The sequence below is a fragment of the Prinia subflava genome, chromosome 2 (genome assembly GCF_021018805.1).
Source record: "Prinia subflava isolate CZ2003 ecotype Zambia chromosome 2, Cam_Psub_1.2, whole genome shotgun sequence".
NCBI lineage: Eukaryota > Metazoa > Chordata > Aves > Passeriformes > Cisticolidae > Prinia > Prinia subflava.
In genome coordinates this window covers 65,875,308-65,891,574 of record NC_086248.1, presented here as the reverse complement: position 1 = coordinate 65,891,574, position 16,267 = coordinate 65,875,308, and the positions used below count along the sequence as shown (strand labels likewise).

Sequence of the window (16,267 nt, the reverse complement as noted above, 5' to 3'; positions counted from 1 at the left end):
AGATTTTATGAATAATTTTTTTACATGAGCAACACTGGTAAAAGCTTGCACATATTAAGCTGTACCAATATTTTAGCATTTTTATCAAAGTGTCTCTTCTTTGCTGTTGTGCAAATCTCTGCAGGTGTATCAAGGTGTGAAGAAGCATGGCTTTTTGCAGCCACACATGCTGGCAGAGCAGGAGGTGGTGATCACCACGTACGACGTGCTGCGCACCGAGCTGAACTACGTGGACATTCCGCACAGCAACAGCGAGGATGGGCGCCGCTTCAGGAACCAGAAGCGCTACATGGCCATCCCCAGCCCCCTGGTAGCCGTGGAGTGGTGGAGGATCTGCCTCGACGAAGCACAAATGGTTGAGTGCACTACTGCAAAGGTAGGACGTTCCTGGTCATGCATTCATTTAACTTGAAAATGTTTGGACAAGTTTATTGTAAATAATATGGTAATCTTTCTTCTCCTCATCTTAGTGCTCAGAGTACACTCATGTAATTTGTCCCTGTCCCTTGTTCTTCAGAAGTGAATTTTCTCTTGCAGATACTTACTATTAAATGGTTCTCCTGTTGGAATTTTGGCAGATTTTGAAGTATATGCAGCTCAAAAAATACTTAACATAACCTATACTGGCAATTTAAAGAACTAGGTCATCACGTTGTGTACGGTGTTTGATAGTTTCAAACAAGACACTAGCCTGTTCTGTGATGTGGTTCAGAGGCGTAGATATGTCCTTTGGGTCTAGAAGCTACAATTGTCAGCAGTCTGTCTGCAAATTCAAGGGATACAGTCTGCAGGGGGGATTATTTTAATTAGTGTTTGTCCAGTCTTTTTGCCCAAGACAGGAAGACAAAAATGCTACTTATATAATGCCTTACAGGCTTTAGTGTTTAAATTCTTCTTAACATACAGTTTATTTTGCTATTTGTTTGCCTTCTGTGAACCCTTAATTGAACTTGATTACTTGGAAGAAGACGTTGCTTTTATCAGCTTTCAGTTACCTTCTAAAAAGATGAAAAATTCTCTATATATTTTTATAATATATTGCACCAATGCTGCTTCTAGGTCTAAGGGTATATTCTGAAAAGATGTTCAGACTTCTCAAAAAGAAGGTGTTGTCAGACTGTGTCCCACTCTGTTTTTCCTTTCCAACCATTGGCTTTATGTCCTTTCATTAGGCTGCTGAAATGGCCCTCCGTTTGAGTGGAATCAATCGCTGGTGTGTCAGTGGCACTCCTGTGCAGCGAGGACTAGAAGGTGAGATTTTATGGAGCAGTGTAATCTGGGATTTCCTTATGCTGATAATTAGGTGGGGCTTTGAAGCAGTTAAAATGTCTGCTAGTTTTGTTCTGAATTCATTAGGTACTCTAACTCTGTAAACTATAAACTTTAAGCATGATAATAAAGCCATCAATACATGTATCAATATAAAAATCGAAGAGCTGAAATCTTTTGTCTGCCTATGTCAGACAAATACTTTGGGGAGCAGAGAAGCTGTATGTCTAGTAGCTGACTCAAGTCTGTTCCTCAGTTTTCACTTAGTGGAGTGGATTAGTACTAACCTTTTGTTATTGCAGATAGTCTGCTCTGGCTACAGAATCCTGTGAACTGTCCAATACAGCAAGCAAAGCTGTATTTGCTTTTTGCATAGCTCTGTATGAACTGCCACAGGCATCCTTTTGCATAGCTCTGTATGAACTGCCACAGGCATCCACTGCCATGGATATAAATTCTAAAAATGGTGCTAAAGATTATCAAACTGTCTCAAGTCCTTTATGTAAAGACTTAATGAAGTGAGATTTGTGGAGTAGGTAGCTGTATGTTAGCAGGTGACATTTATCTTGTCTTTTTTTTTGTGCGTTCCTCCGTTTCTGTAGACAGGCTCCAGACAGAGATAGAACAAAAGAAAGGGAGCTGGCTAACTGCTTTGTCTCCCTGTGTTCTCTGATGGATTTTTGGAGTATATGGGGCGCATTGGGGCAATGTGTTTGAAAGTAGATAATTCAGTGTAAGCAGTTGTGGACTTTTGTTTGGATATTAAGTTGTAAAAATCAATATTTTAGATTAGTTCATTGTGGAATTGTGAATTAAATGTATAAGTACATGTAATAGTTGCAAGAATACATTGTTAATAAAGCAAAGCTGTGGAAAGCAGTGATTGATTTTGGTGTCGTGATGAACTCCTTCAAGGCCCTGTGTCTGATGGTGTTGATTTAATACATATCTGAAATGTCATACAGTTCATAATACATGTTGACAGACTCTCAGGCTCTACTCAGGCAGCCCCCATCAAGTCAAGGATGAAAACTGCTGACTCATTTCGATCTGTGCCACTGCTGCTGTAATGCAGTGGGATAGGACCTCTGGGTAAACAATTGCTTCTTGCATAGAAATGATTCCAAGGATTTTTATTCCTCTGGTCTGTATGTTTGGTGAATGTCTTTATGCTTCCAGCTGAGTACTGAATTACGATAAAGCTAACAGAATAAGGAATGTAGCCACCAGATTTTCAAGAGCTATAAGATATCATCACATATCTCTGTTTCTGCAGAACCCACATGCAGCATTTAAGTGTGTGCTTCTGTATTTTTCCAGTAGGATTTAGACAGAAATTTAAAGTCAATATGTCCTTAAATTTAATTCTAAAAAGTGACAGGTTTCTGAATTAGGCAGAATTAGCAAGATGTAGTCTCTCAATTAGCAAGAAAACAATTGAAGTGTCTTTTGTTAATTTCTTGTGCATTAGTAGAGAAGTGAAAATCCTCCTGAATTGCAGCCCCTTCTAGGATTGTGGGCAGCAGACAGTTGGTGCACAGCAGGCTCTGAAGTAATGATGCTGAGCAATATTGGTTTAGAAAAACCTGGCAAACCCAGTTAACCATATGCAGTCATGTAATTTCTGCCTCTTGCCTCTGCTCTGAATAGGTTTAAATTCCTCACTCCTGCTAAACTTGAAATTAGGAAGGTGTCTCACAAATGTTCTCTCAAATTGTGTGGAAATCAAAAATGAGCTGAAGGAGAGAACCCCCACCTTCCACCACCCAGTCCCCTGCATCAAATTCAATATTTTGCTGAGGGAGTGACTGGAAAACAAGTGCAAGAGATAAAGGGCAGAATGGAGATGGTTTATGCCTGATAGCATTTGTATGACAGTTAATTTTTTGAGGCATATTGCAAAGTATTAAAACAGAAACACTTCTTTTTCTTGGCAGATTTGTATGGATTAGTCCTTTTTCTTGGAGTTGATCCCTACTGGGTCAAACATTGGTGGGACCAACTACTATATCGACCTTATTGTCGGAAAAATCCCCGGCCTCTCTACAGTCTAATTGCGAAGATAATGTGGCGATCAGCAAAGAAGGACGTGATTGACCAAGTAAATAAAAGTTTTGAATTTTAGAGTTCCTGAACATCAATAGTTTTATTTGCAAATTACTTACTTTATTTTTTAATTTCAGATTCAAATCCCCCCTCAGACAGAAAATATACACTGGCTTCACTTCTCTCCTGTGGAGAGACACTTCTATCATCGCCAGCACGAGGTGTGCTGCCAGGATGCATTGGCAAAACTCAGGAAGATTTCAGACTGGACTCTAAAGCTTAGCAGCCTGGATAGAAGGACTGTGACTTCTATTCTGTACCCTTTGCTACGGCTGAGACAGGCCTGCTGTCACCCACAAGCTGTTCGGGGAGAGTTCTTGCCACTACAGAAAAGGTGAATTTCTGTCATTTCTTAAATGGCCTACTTTATCCAAAGCAAAACTGATTGTCTCCAGCAGTGCAAGTTCTTGTACAGCCCTCAATTAAGCCTAGTTTAAGCTTCTTTAGTTAAATGTGCGACTATGGCACACCAAGGTAATCTGACCTCAGAAGCTGAACACGGCACAGTGGAGTCATTAATGTAATTCTTGTATTAAAGAACATAATACTGAAGGCATTTGATTCTCCAGTGGCATTCTAACCTTACTACGACTGGGGTGTTGCAGGTAACAGATTGAGTGTGAAACAAACCAAATTCTTTTTTTTTTTTTTAAATAAGCCCACTGCTTTTTTTTCTTTTGTCTTGTACAAAATTCACGTTCATGAATGAGAAGAGTGAAAGAACTGAATCAACAGAATGGAATAATTCTTTAGTTCAAAGAAAATGTTCTTGTGAGGTTGCACAATTTGTAAATGTAGATCCAGACTTGAAAGCTGTTGAAATGCTCTTTTATTTGCATGCTTTCAATATCATCTTCGCCCACAAGTGCTCTGCGAGTACCACTTTGGTCTCAGTTTTTGATAGACCGAAAAAAAAATTATGTTGCCATTCTTATTGTGAAATGTAGCTGCTACTTTTCCAGTCAGTTGGAAGGAGGTTGTGAAAGAACAGGCTGTTTCCATTGCGGACTCAGAGCACTGTTTACGTTTCTTTTTTAAGCTACAGGTAGGGAAGAGTTTCAACTTTCAGCACTGCTGGTGTTACTGCTACTGTTTCCTAGTTCATCCATTCTATTTGGTCTCTTTCAGTCCTTGTAAAAAGTTTTGTGTCCTCCTCCTTGCTCTTTGTTATACAGGACACCTGCAGTGCCTAAGCAGCTGAAGCTGACTTTGCACGTACTTGAGCAGAGACCAATAGTTAGACACTGTGCTGTAGCCCTTACTGTGGCTGTCTGCTAATGTGGAAGCAAGGACTCAAACATAGGAGAAATCAATATTCCCACCCATCACACAAGATTATTTGCATTAAAATGAACCAGTGTAGTGTAAATATAATAGACATAAACTGAGCAGAGTATGGTGGGAGCAGCTTCGTACTGTGTTGGTTTTGGTGGAATGGTTGCACAGAGACAGCTGCATAATAACTGATGGAAAAAACAGCAATGAAAATTAAATCTTTCCTGAAATCTCATGTACAAAGAAAAGTCAATTCCCAGCACTGTTTACATAATTTTTTGTGAACCAAACTTAACTGCAGCAGTGAACATTCCCAGAATAGAGAGAATATTTGGTTCCTGTCTTTGGCTATATGTAGGAGAATAATGAAGACATTCTCTGCTAGGACCTTTAATTTACTGAAACAAGAAAGTTGATGCTGGAGCATATACATAAGAGACATGGGCCTGGAATAAAAACCTGAGTTTGGAGCATATTCTGTTCTATGATAGATGACTTTTTTCCCCACCTATGTAGTGGAGGCAGTAAATGAGATCTACTCAGAGAAAGAAAAAAAACCAAAGCTCTTAAAAGAGATTTTTCTAGGTTCTCCTAGTGTAACTGAGTAAAATCCCCTTCTTTTTGCCCTAATTGGTAGTCTCCAGCTGTGTATCAAATTGCATATTTTATATGTACATCCTTTTGCTGTAGTAATTTTTCTTGGAACTGCTGATGGTTTTGAAAGTAAAAGGTAAGTAGCAATGGTGGAATTATCAGTATATGCAAGTGTTATGTGTATTTACCATTGCCTTTGCAGAATTCAGTAATTATGAATAGTGATTATAATGATTCAAAGCTGACTCTGGTGTAACACTGTACTATAAAACCAAGAATCAGTTTCTGCAACTGGAACAATGTTACAAGGAAGGTAAAAGCAAGGCCTCGGCAAGGGTATCCTTGCAGCATAATTTGAGTCCATTCTGTGCAAGAGTTATGTCACCTCTTACTCTGTTCCACAGCACGGAACACCAAATGGTGAATGCTGCTCCTGGAGGTGAATGAGGCTGAGGAGCAGGGTTTCAGTGGAGGGGGGTGGTGTCTGGTCTAACAGCAGCTGTTGTAGGCTGTTGCTATTGCTTACTCTCCTGTCTCTTCATGTCAGTCCTCTGATTCTTTAACCTGTTGCCTTACTCCAAGGTATCCTTCAAGCTTCCTTCTTGAGTCCTCCGCATTTCTGTTCCTGCTTCTCTCTTTTCTCTCCATTTCTAGTATTTTTATGTTGAGCTAATTCTCTTCTGGTGAAATTCCTCTCATAATCTGCAGATATGAAAAATGTAGAAGAGGAAGTTTGGAATGATATTTTGCTAGTCTTCTCTGTTCTCATTTCACACATTTTCTTCTTCATTGACACTTCATGTGTTTTGTGTTTAGAGATTGGTAGCAGAGGGTAGAAGTGTAGTCTGTCATAGCTGTGTTCATCTGAACAGCTTTTGACAAAATGAGTTCTATTTTGCTTGTTTCCAGTTTACCACCAACAGAAGGAGAAAAATATTTTGCCCCATGAGGGATTATTTTACCAAGTTCAAATTTTCTTCTTGCTTCTTCTTATTTTATTGTGTTCCAGGACATGTCAACGTCTGGATACCCTCAAGTTAGGGTAAAGCTCTATCAGAAAGAAAATCTGACAGCTAGAGGTTTATTAATAAATAAAGAAATCTCAAAAAACCACATTTGCAATGTGTTGGATGCATGTAATGCTCTGCTATGCTGCTCAGCATGCCCCTCTTTTCTAATACTTCGATTTGGTTTCAAATTCAAGCCATGTGGTCTCCTTTTCAGCACCATGACCATGGAGGAACTGTTGGCATCTCTGCAAAAGAAGTGTCGGACGGAGTGTGAAGAAGCTCACCGACAGCTGGTGTGTGCCCTTAATGGCTTAGCTGGTATCCATATCATTAAAGGTAAGACCAAAGGGCTGTAGCATATTCTTTACTCCTTTCAGTACAGGAGTAAAGAATATGCTCCATCCTTGTGTACTGGGAGGTTAAAAGAAGTCACTTGTGTAACTGTACTTAACCTGCTTTTGTTGTATCAGAACTGCTTTCTGGGCTTCCCTTGTGCCTGCAGCCATGCAAACTGCTACGCTGACTGTGGATTCCTTTTGCTGCTCCTGCTAGACAGCTCTGTCAATTTTGTGATTTTGTCTGAATTATAAGGAAAAAAAAGCTTTGAATGAGAAACAAAATAATTACATTCAACTTGAATGTCCACAAAATAAAAATAAATTAAAATTACTCCTCCATGAATGTGTAAAAATGCCTCTTTCCATGTTCTTCCAAAGTTGACATACTGTTTGAATTTTTCCAGCTCATGCCAAAGTCTTCCTTCAAAGAGAACAGGCAAACTGCCTTTTCTCTTACTTGCCCCACAGAAAGACTATATTCAGATTCTTTAATCTGTAGTTAGTAGATTTGAAATACTTTGTTATGATTTCAGGATGGAGGTAAGTGTTTCTGATAAGAGTTAAGTGCTTAAAAGGGGTTACATACAGATGAAATACACAAGTAGCAAAATTTTTTGGTGTGTTTTGAAAACCAGATCGATAAAGAATTCGTCTGATGAGAAACAAAAGCAGGACAAAAGAGGCAGAGTTCTGGTCTGTTAAGTCCTCCCGCAGTATTGACCTTACACTCAGTCTTCTTTGGAAGGGGGAAGCACACCTTACATAAAAGTGAGGCCATGAGTTTAGTCTCAGTATAATTGAAAACTTATAGGTCTAGTTATTGTTAGTCCAAATTTAATTGCTACAGGCAAAGAAAACTGTAACAATCACACTTACTTGTATCTACTTCTTGTCCTGCTTTTATGCTCACCTTTCTGTTTAGGCCCATCTGGACCCTGAGGTCAATGGTTTCTTAGATGTGGTGAGAGTGCAATGGCCAGTTGTGACTACCTTCATCATGTTTATATTGATGGTTTCTTCCTCACACAAGAATCCAGTGAGGGTCATTTTTATGTTTGCTAGCACATTTGCATCTTTCTCTTTCTTCATTGGTCTGCAGCTCCATGAAAACGCCAAATTTAGTGTACGTGATGCCTTTTATGAATGTTACATACTCTTTCTTTGTTCTCTTTGTTGCCCCTAAAACCAGTTTTGTCCAGCTCTAAGTCTGCATTTCTTTGACTGTGGGTGAGTTGTTTATAGCCATGGCTTTCTTATTCACTGCCAAGCCTGTGCACCATGTCTCAGCATTCCATGGCTGTACTCTACACTGCATCCTATATCTTTACTTGTCAATAGCCTCTGCTGCTGTTACTAGGCCTGTATTTCCCTACACTACATCATTGTGGTAGTTGTAAATCTCTCATTCTACATGGAATAACTGCTTGTTACTGCTGTCTATATAAAGCTGTGTTTGTACCACACAAAGATAAACAAAAGTTTAAAAATATACTAAAAATTACCCATAGACACCTAGTGAATTACAGAAACTACTATCACAGCTAAGCCAAGTGAAAGGTTCAGGCAGGTCAAGAAAAATTCAAGGGATGTCTGACAAGCTTCAAGCTAGCAAATTTAGCACATAGCTTTTGGCTGGTTACTAGTAATTGGAATACTATATTGCAGGACTACATTCTTCCAAATGCAAGTCTTTCAATGTAAGAAGCAGCAAATCTTGTTGACATAGAATTGTTACACTTCCATATAGATAGGATGATGTTTTTTGTTTTACTCTGTTACCTATCTTGATGCATTTCTTGTCCCTGCACTTCTCCATGTTTTTAGAGTCTCTAAGAGTATTACTGGCTAAGTAAATTTCTGTCAGTTGAGAAAAGAAAATTAAAATGGATTTTTTCAGTGCTTTTCCATATAAAACTTCAATTTTGTATTTCTTTTTAATTGATATAAGCTATTTTCTGAGAAGTGATTGTGATGCTGGCAGCTTACATCAGTAGTTATGCTCCCTGCATGTACCTAATCATTTCTGCATTTATGAGGTATGACACAACTTTCATGGTTTTCACTGGGAGAGTGAATAATGCATTTGCAGTGCAAATTTAGCAATGCATCACTGCAGTGAGTTGTAGATGATTTTTTTAAGTGCAACATGAAGTTTTTTTGGATTTATGCAACCATGAATACATATTTTAAGATGAAGAGGTTTACAGATCTTACAGTCACAAAAGATTTAATTTTGAAACTGCATTAGTCTTTGTAGAATATCATATTCTGTCTTTACCAATTTTGTTGGGGGGAGGCATGGAATGACTAGGAAAGGATTGCTTGAAGACAGGCACTTACTATATAGGCTCTGAGAACATCTTAGTATGATACAAGAAATGTAACACTTGTTGAGGTCGTGCCTGCTTGTATATTTAAAAACCAACACAATATGTCTGTGGTTTTGCTGCTCTTTTTTAATTCAGGAGAATATGAATTGGCTGCGGAGCTGTACAGAGAAGTGCTAAGATCATCTGAAGAGCACAAAGAAAAGCTCAAAACAGATTCCTTGCAAGTGAGTGAGCATTGAAACGTAAAAAGAAGTAGTTAAGAACTGGAATACTTTAGATTTAATTTAACAGGTCAGTCTTTTCTTCCTGCCAGTGGTGTGCTGAATTACTCTTTCAGCCTGCTGTAATGATCACAATCTTTAGATAGCAATCTGTCCTGTGACCTTCATGTTTCTCTTTTTCCTTTTTTGACAAAAAAAAAAAGAAAGAAGAAGCTACTGTATTTCTAAACACCTGCTTATGAGTTTTTGTGATGTCCCTGAAGCAGTGTATGATCTCCACCTGCTGTTCTGCAGTACAGTCAACAAGCTGAATTCCTAGTCTGGTGCATGTGACTGTGACTGCTCACGTTAGCAGTGTTTTATTACATCCTGCAATTACAGAATGCAGGGCTTGCACTGAGAGTGATATTAAGATGCCAAATGATAGAGAATAATAAAATGTTTGCACTGCAGAAGATAAAAGGGCATCAAAACATGGAGAAGAATTGAAGTGCCTTTTCTCTTTGGGCATTTACTTCGTGCCTTTTGAATGCTGTTTAAAAATATGAATATATTTTCCTGGTAAAAAAATCGTGGTTCTCTAAGTAACACATTTATAGTTCTTCAAGAACTATCAGTTCTAAATTGACCAAAATTTTCTTCACCATAGTAAGAGATTTAAAATGTTAGTGACACATAGATGTGAAGTGATCAGTTGTCTGTTTCTTTATTTGCTTCTCTGAGCAAACTATTGTTTGCTTGTGTTGCATATGGTCACCTGATGTCTCTGTTGTGCTTCTTTGATTTTTCCTTTTCCTTTGTGACTTCCTGGTGGTTTTTTCGCTTAGCATAGAAGTGTTAGCTTAAACTTGTTAAACTGCTCACAGGTTGTTAATTAAATTGTTCTACTGAATTATGCAGTCCAATAAAGTGGGGGTTTTTTTGCCTCGAAACATGCGCTGCCTAATATTGCCTTAGTGTCATAAAATTTTATTTCTGTTAGGTCTTGTCAATTCTTTAGGATTAGATCTTATGGGATACAGGCAAATTACTGCTGGCCAGTCCTCTTAAGTGGCTGAGATAGAAATAGGGCAGACGTGAAGAGAATCCAGGATGTGAGAAGGGCAGAAGTTTATGATAGTGGAGATTATTAGTTATTTATTAGATTAGTCAATTATTAGATTATTATGAGTTTCTGGGAGCTGTGCAAGAAGCATAATAGTATTGGTCTGTTTTGAGAAACAAAGGGTGAAACCAGAAATATAAGAGCAGAGTGTTCTTATATTAATAATAAAATTTATTTTCCATGAAATTATACCAAAAGGTCATGTGTTTTTCAATATCTTTTATTTCAGACAAATAGCTCTTGGTATCTGGTCTTTTCCTTACGTTTTATTTTGCTTTAGATTGGCTAAATTAATTGTTTCCTCAGAATATTCTAAAAGACATTTACCAAAGAAAAACCCAGAGATAAATAATTTGTTTTTCATAATAGTCAAGGGCTGTTTTAATTAGTAGGGTGAGTGTGGTATAGGATCTGATGACCTGGTATTACACTTGCCTGCTGATTTGCTTTTGAGATGTTAAAGAAGGTCTTTTTAATATTTCATTTCCTATCATTTCCTATCACAGTAAAATGTGGAAAGGAATCTTTCTTTTCATTTTAAGATGCTTCCAGATCAGCAGAGAAAGACAAAACTGATTTTAAATGCATGCTAATTTCTTGCTGTAAGCTATTGTTGCAGTTCAGGTTTTTCCTGTCACGGATGTTGCAATGAATTTTTTTCATGATTCCTCTTGACTTTGTGTATATTTAGAGACTTCATTCTACGCATAATTTGATGGAATTGTTGGCAAAGCACCCAGGAATTCCTCCAACTTTACGTGATAGCCGACTTGCAGAAGAGGTAAACATATTTTGGTTTTACATAAATATTGAAGAGCACATTTTTATTTTTTGTCTACTCAGCATTTTTTCTAACTAAAGAAACAACAATTCTTTTCATTTCAAAAGAAACAGCTTTTGAGTTAACTACATACATTTCCCTTAAACTTAGTAAAACCAAGAGTTGTTTACTGTGTGATGAGAGCAGAAATGTCCAATACAATATTGCTGTTCTCAATGCTGGTGGCCTCTGTTATGTTGTGTTTTACGGAAATATTAGTAATTTTTACCCCTAAAATGCTGTTTCCCCACACCCATGTTCCTGTGGGAATAACTTACATAGATGTTACTGATAAAGAATGTGTCATCATGAATTCATTTCAGTCGTTTATTTCCTCACATTTTCTTTAGCTTTCCTCATTTTGAACTTCAGATAGTCAGAGTTTTCTGTAGGTGACGTTTATTTTTCTTTGGCCAGATGAGCAAATCACTGTATATCACTTTGTGTATGCATAAGTTTAACTATATCCTTAATTGTAACTGGGGAAGTATCTGGCAAAATAGCTGGGATTACTCTTCCCCAGTGGTTCCTTGCAGTGGACACAGGGACATTTGCAAAAGAGAGTGTCATTATTGTGTCACTGTTTGGGTTGAAAGGGACCTTAGAATGTCTCTACCTGAACTTCCCCCTCAGAGCAAGGTCAGCATGGATTTCTGTCCAGGTATCCCAGGGCTTTATCCAACTGGCCTTTTAAAACCTCCAAGGACAGAGATTTCACAACTTAACTGAGTAGCCTGTTCCATTACTTCATGTATCTCACAGTAGGGAAGTTCTGTGTGATTTTTTTTTTCCTGTTTCAATTTATAGCCATTGTCCCTTGTTCACTTGCCATGTACTGCAGTGGAATGCCTGGGCTGCCAGCCTTGGCGATTTCCTTCTGCCTGCTGGGAAGCTGTTCTTTAGTAATATCTAAGCGCCTCTCCTTCAAGCTGCACAGGCCCAGTTCTTCCAGCCCCTCCTGTTTTTGCTGGTGATGAGTATCTGTCTTACTATTCGGCTATCTTCTGATATTCTAGCATTTTGATGCAAATTTTATATAAGTGTAGCAGGTTTTTTCTGTTTTAATGAGCCTTGTTTTCCTAAATATATGAAGTTTGTACCTGCGTTATAGAAGTTCTATAGAAGTACTGCCTGGTTTTTATTGGCTTGTTATTCTAGCAATTTTTAAATACTCCATTATCCTGGCATGATTATAAATAAAGCTATTAGAAATTCTGTTTTATTTATAAATGTGATGCAGAGGTAGTTTTCATAGCTACCTTTTGCCAGTAGCTCTTCTAAGTACCTGAGAGTCCTGTCCACTCCAGGTAAACTGGGCTCTGTAACAGCAATGTGCTATCTTAGTAGCAGCAAACAAAAAAGATTGAAACATACACTAAAATGCACAAAATAAATGTATGTTGTGAAATCAGTGTGTAATGGTTCAAGATACATTACTTCTAAGTTGTTGGTTCCTCAGCTTTTAAAATGTAAAATAAGCTGGCACTGCTTTTGTAGTGGCACTTGCATGCCAAGAGGGGTTTCACTGTTAGAAGTATTTTCTCTGAAAAAATTTTACCTGGTGCATTTAATGAAATTTAAGACTTATTATTTTATGAGTGAGTTTTATATGTAGGTAAGTCCAATCGCCCTGTTCTCAGACTGTTCTGGGATCTTTTTATTGTTTGCTTATTTAAGACAGATAAGTAAGAACGCTGAGTTATATTCTGGTTCCCTTTTGTAATGCACTAGTGTGGTGTTTGGGCTTACCCAAAAGCAAAGTTGCACAGTTAACATCCTTATAGTAATTCATCTTCTCAAATGTTTTTGGGTTGGTTTTTTTTTTTTTTTTTTACTTACTAATAAATGCTGGATTCTAGCAGGAAAAAAAGTATTGCTAAATATTGCTTGCAAATGAAGGTGGGTAGCACATAGCTAACCATTTAAAAATATTATGGTGGCTGGGGAGTTTTCACGTTTGCAGTATTCCTCACAGATACAATTTGTATGTAGTTGGAACTCTTATTTCCATACAGGCAGAACAACTTCGACAGCATTATATGAGTAAATCCAATGCAGAAGTTGCAGAAGCCCATCAGGCCTTACAGCCAGTTCTTCAAACTATTCGGGAACTTCAAAGAAAGGCAGGTACCTCTTAAATGTTTTGTCACTGACTTTTGGCATTTTTAAAGAATGTTATTTTCATCTGTTTACCCAGAACTCTAGCTGTTTGTCTTTTTTCACCTGTTAAAATTACAAGGTCACTTCAGTGTTACACTAGGAATTTCACAGGGAACTTTACCTTCCCTGATTAAATGATCTTTTCATCTCCTTTTGAGAGAGTGAGAGAGAAGGCGGAAACCTTGATATCACAGTATCTCTGTGTGGCTGTTCTGTGTAGATAGCCTTGGTAAATCTGATTCTGCTGAAGGGATATTAAGGTGTGGAGAATGTAAACAGTTTCTTAGTCATGTGTTTACACATCAACAGAAGATGGGATTTTGTTTAATCACACTCTCATCCTCCGCTTTTCATGGAATTAGCCAGTGTGTGTTTGACCATGGCCTGAAGAGCAGTATATGCCTCTGCTGCAATGAGTAGATTTGTTTTCTGTTGAACATTCAAGGATAAATCTGTTGTTTTTCATACAGATACATTCAGGTTCTCCTTGGTGGCTGGATGTCATCCAGACAGCAATCCAGTATGCCATCGATGAGGAGCTTGTTCAACGTGTGCAGAACGAAATAACCTGCAACTACAAACAGCAGACGAGTAAACTCTCCATGGCAGAGAAGTAAGGGAAAAACTGAAATGGGCTCTTAAATACAGTTAAATCTACTCAGCTCTTCTTACTACTTTGTGCTAGCAGTTGCAATTAGTTAGCAGACATTTCTGCTTCAGAGCATCTGGACTGCAATTACATTTCAAAATCAGTCTCTGAAAAAGTGCAACTAGACAGAAGATTTGGAAAGAAAAGCAGGAAATTTTTTTCTCATAGATAAACATTCTTTGAAATGTTCTTCTGTATTATCTACTGTGGTTTTACAGTCTTCTATACTCACGAAACTGCTGAGTAAGAAGAATTCAAAGTTTATTACATCAAAATTGAGTGACCTGTAAAAGAAATTGGCTTGCTTAAATGGAAAGTAGTCAGACAATATCAGAAAAACCTTGGAGACATCTAAATCCACCATAAAATAGCATCACTGTTTTTCTGAGCAAAGAATTTGAGATTAGTTTCATGTTCAAGACAGCAGTATACCATTTCCTTTTTGGGTTCAGTTACAGAGTAATGAATTCAGAAGGGACATTCAGAGGTCACTTAAAATCAGCTGCCATCTTAAGATCCAGGCCATGCTCGTTCGATCCAGTAAAGTGGCACAGGGATTTGACCTGTTAAGTATCTCCAAGGAAGGAGATTCAAATGTCTCTGTGTGAAGCCTGTTCCAGTATTTGGCCCACGTGGTGGAAAAAAAAAAAGACATTAAAATTCTTTTACCTAGTTAATATTTCCTGTATTGCATCTTGTGTACATTGTCTCTTGTTCTTTTGCCAGGTGCCTTTGACAAAAATTTGACTCAGTCTTCTCTGTACTTTCCAGTTAGATAAATATAGAAAGCAATAAGGTCTCCCCTAAATTTTAGGATTGAATAGACCCTTTTCCCCTAATCCCCTCTTGTACATTCTGGATAAAGGTCTGTAAGTTCATCACAGAAAAGGGAGACATAGGAAGGACAGTGCTCTCATAGTTTAACCTCAGGCAATTTTCTCAGATCCATGAACTTATGCTCTTAAATACAGTCTTTCTGAATCTTTTAGTCAAATACATTTTTATTATATTTATAATATATATAAAAATATGTATATAAATGTATATACATCCGTGTACAAGTTTATAAAATGTGTGTATAAATTTAAATACTTAAGATACATGTATTTTAATTCCATATGTAAATATGTATCCTTCACTCTGACTACTCTGCCGTCATGATTCTGAAAGGTTGAAATTTCTTGATGGAAGTAAATGTGTCATTTATTTCCAGTACATAACATAATTCTATTGAATAATCTAAATAAAGATACAAAATTTAACCTCTTTTTTCTTCAGCACAAGAGGCAATGGGCACAAACTCAAACACAAGATGTTCCCTCTGAACATCAGGGAATGCTTTTTTTCTGTGAGGGTGACTGGGCACTGGAACAGGTAGCCCAGAGAGGTTGTGGGGTCTCCATCCTTGAGATACTCAAAAGTTGTCTGGACATGGTCCTGGGCAACCAGCTCTAGGTGACCCTGTTTGAGGAGAGCATATGAACAAGACAACACCCACCCCGAGGCCCCTTCCAACCTCAGCCAGTCTGTGAGTCTGGATATGAACATTTCATGGTTATTTGAGAATGATAGCATCACATTCTGGTCAAAATGAATATGAGGAAAGGATTGTTTGCATGTTCATGCAAAACTTTTATGCCTGTACATCCATCTGTATGTTAGCTTGTGTCACACTGATTTCTTTTTTCCTTGATTGATATTGGGTATTTAGAAAGTGTCTTCTTAAATTGCTGCTTATAGATTGTATAACTTTGGAAAAACTTTCTGTGACTAAACTTTCTTTTATAACACAGGGATAAAACTTACTTGCTTTTCAATTTATTTCAGCATATGAGATAAAACTTAAAAAACAGTGTCTTACCAAGTGCTACTGGTCAGTGGTGGAAGCAACAAGTACTCTTAAATGATACTGGATATGATTAATCCATGATATAGTGAGGGAGATTTTTATAAAGCTGGTGTTGTTTGGCAACTGATGATATTAACAGCAGACTTGTGGTTGCAATTTACATTTATTTTCAGACTACCTGGTTAGGCAAACTTTGTCTATGTTATTTTAAAATGCACATTACTGAAGTAGGTCATATTGAATGCCAGGCTTTAGTAGTGTTAAACCTGTGCTTTGGTCTCTGTGCTGTACAAATCAGATGTTTTGGATGAAACTTTCTGTGTGGTGTAGAACCACAGTCTTGTACATCCATGTTAGACTTTGTAGGAATGATGCACTTGGTTTCAGCAAGAGACTTCTGCTCTCAGGAAAAACACAATGTGGGAAGTGCTTAACTTGTGTTCACGTTTGTGTTCATTACCACGACACCCCTCCAATCACAAAAGACAGCTAGGTTTTAGAAAAATAGTTCACTGTTATGTCCATTTAATAAATTTAACTT

The 16,267-nt window shown here is 37.7% G+C and overlaps 1 protein-coding gene across 2 annotated transcripts in view; it reads left to right on the top strand.

Annotated features, from left to right (window-relative positions):
• SHPRH (SNF2 histone linker PHD RING helicase) overlaps positions 1–16,267 on the top strand; it is a 50,026-nt gene that overhangs the window by 17,487 nt on the left and 16,272 nt on the right. For both annotated transcript variants that reach the window (XM_063390331.1, XM_063390330.1), the window contains exons 10-18: positions 125–376; positions 1,173–1,251; positions 3,207–3,370; positions 3,453–3,709; positions 6,469–6,590; positions 9,058–9,146; positions 10,940–11,029; positions 13,084–13,191; positions 13,699–13,841. In XM_063390331.1, coding sequence (XP_063246401.1) covers positions 125–376; positions 1,173–1,251; positions 3,207–3,370; positions 3,453–3,709; positions 6,469–6,590; positions 9,058–9,146; positions 10,940–11,029; positions 13,084–13,191; positions 13,699–13,841 — 1,304 coding nt within the window. The remainder of the gene's footprint in view (positions 1–124; positions 377–1,172; positions 1,252–3,206; positions 3,371–3,452; positions 3,710–6,468; positions 6,591–9,057; positions 9,147–10,939; positions 11,030–13,083; positions 13,192–13,698; positions 13,842–16,267) is intronic.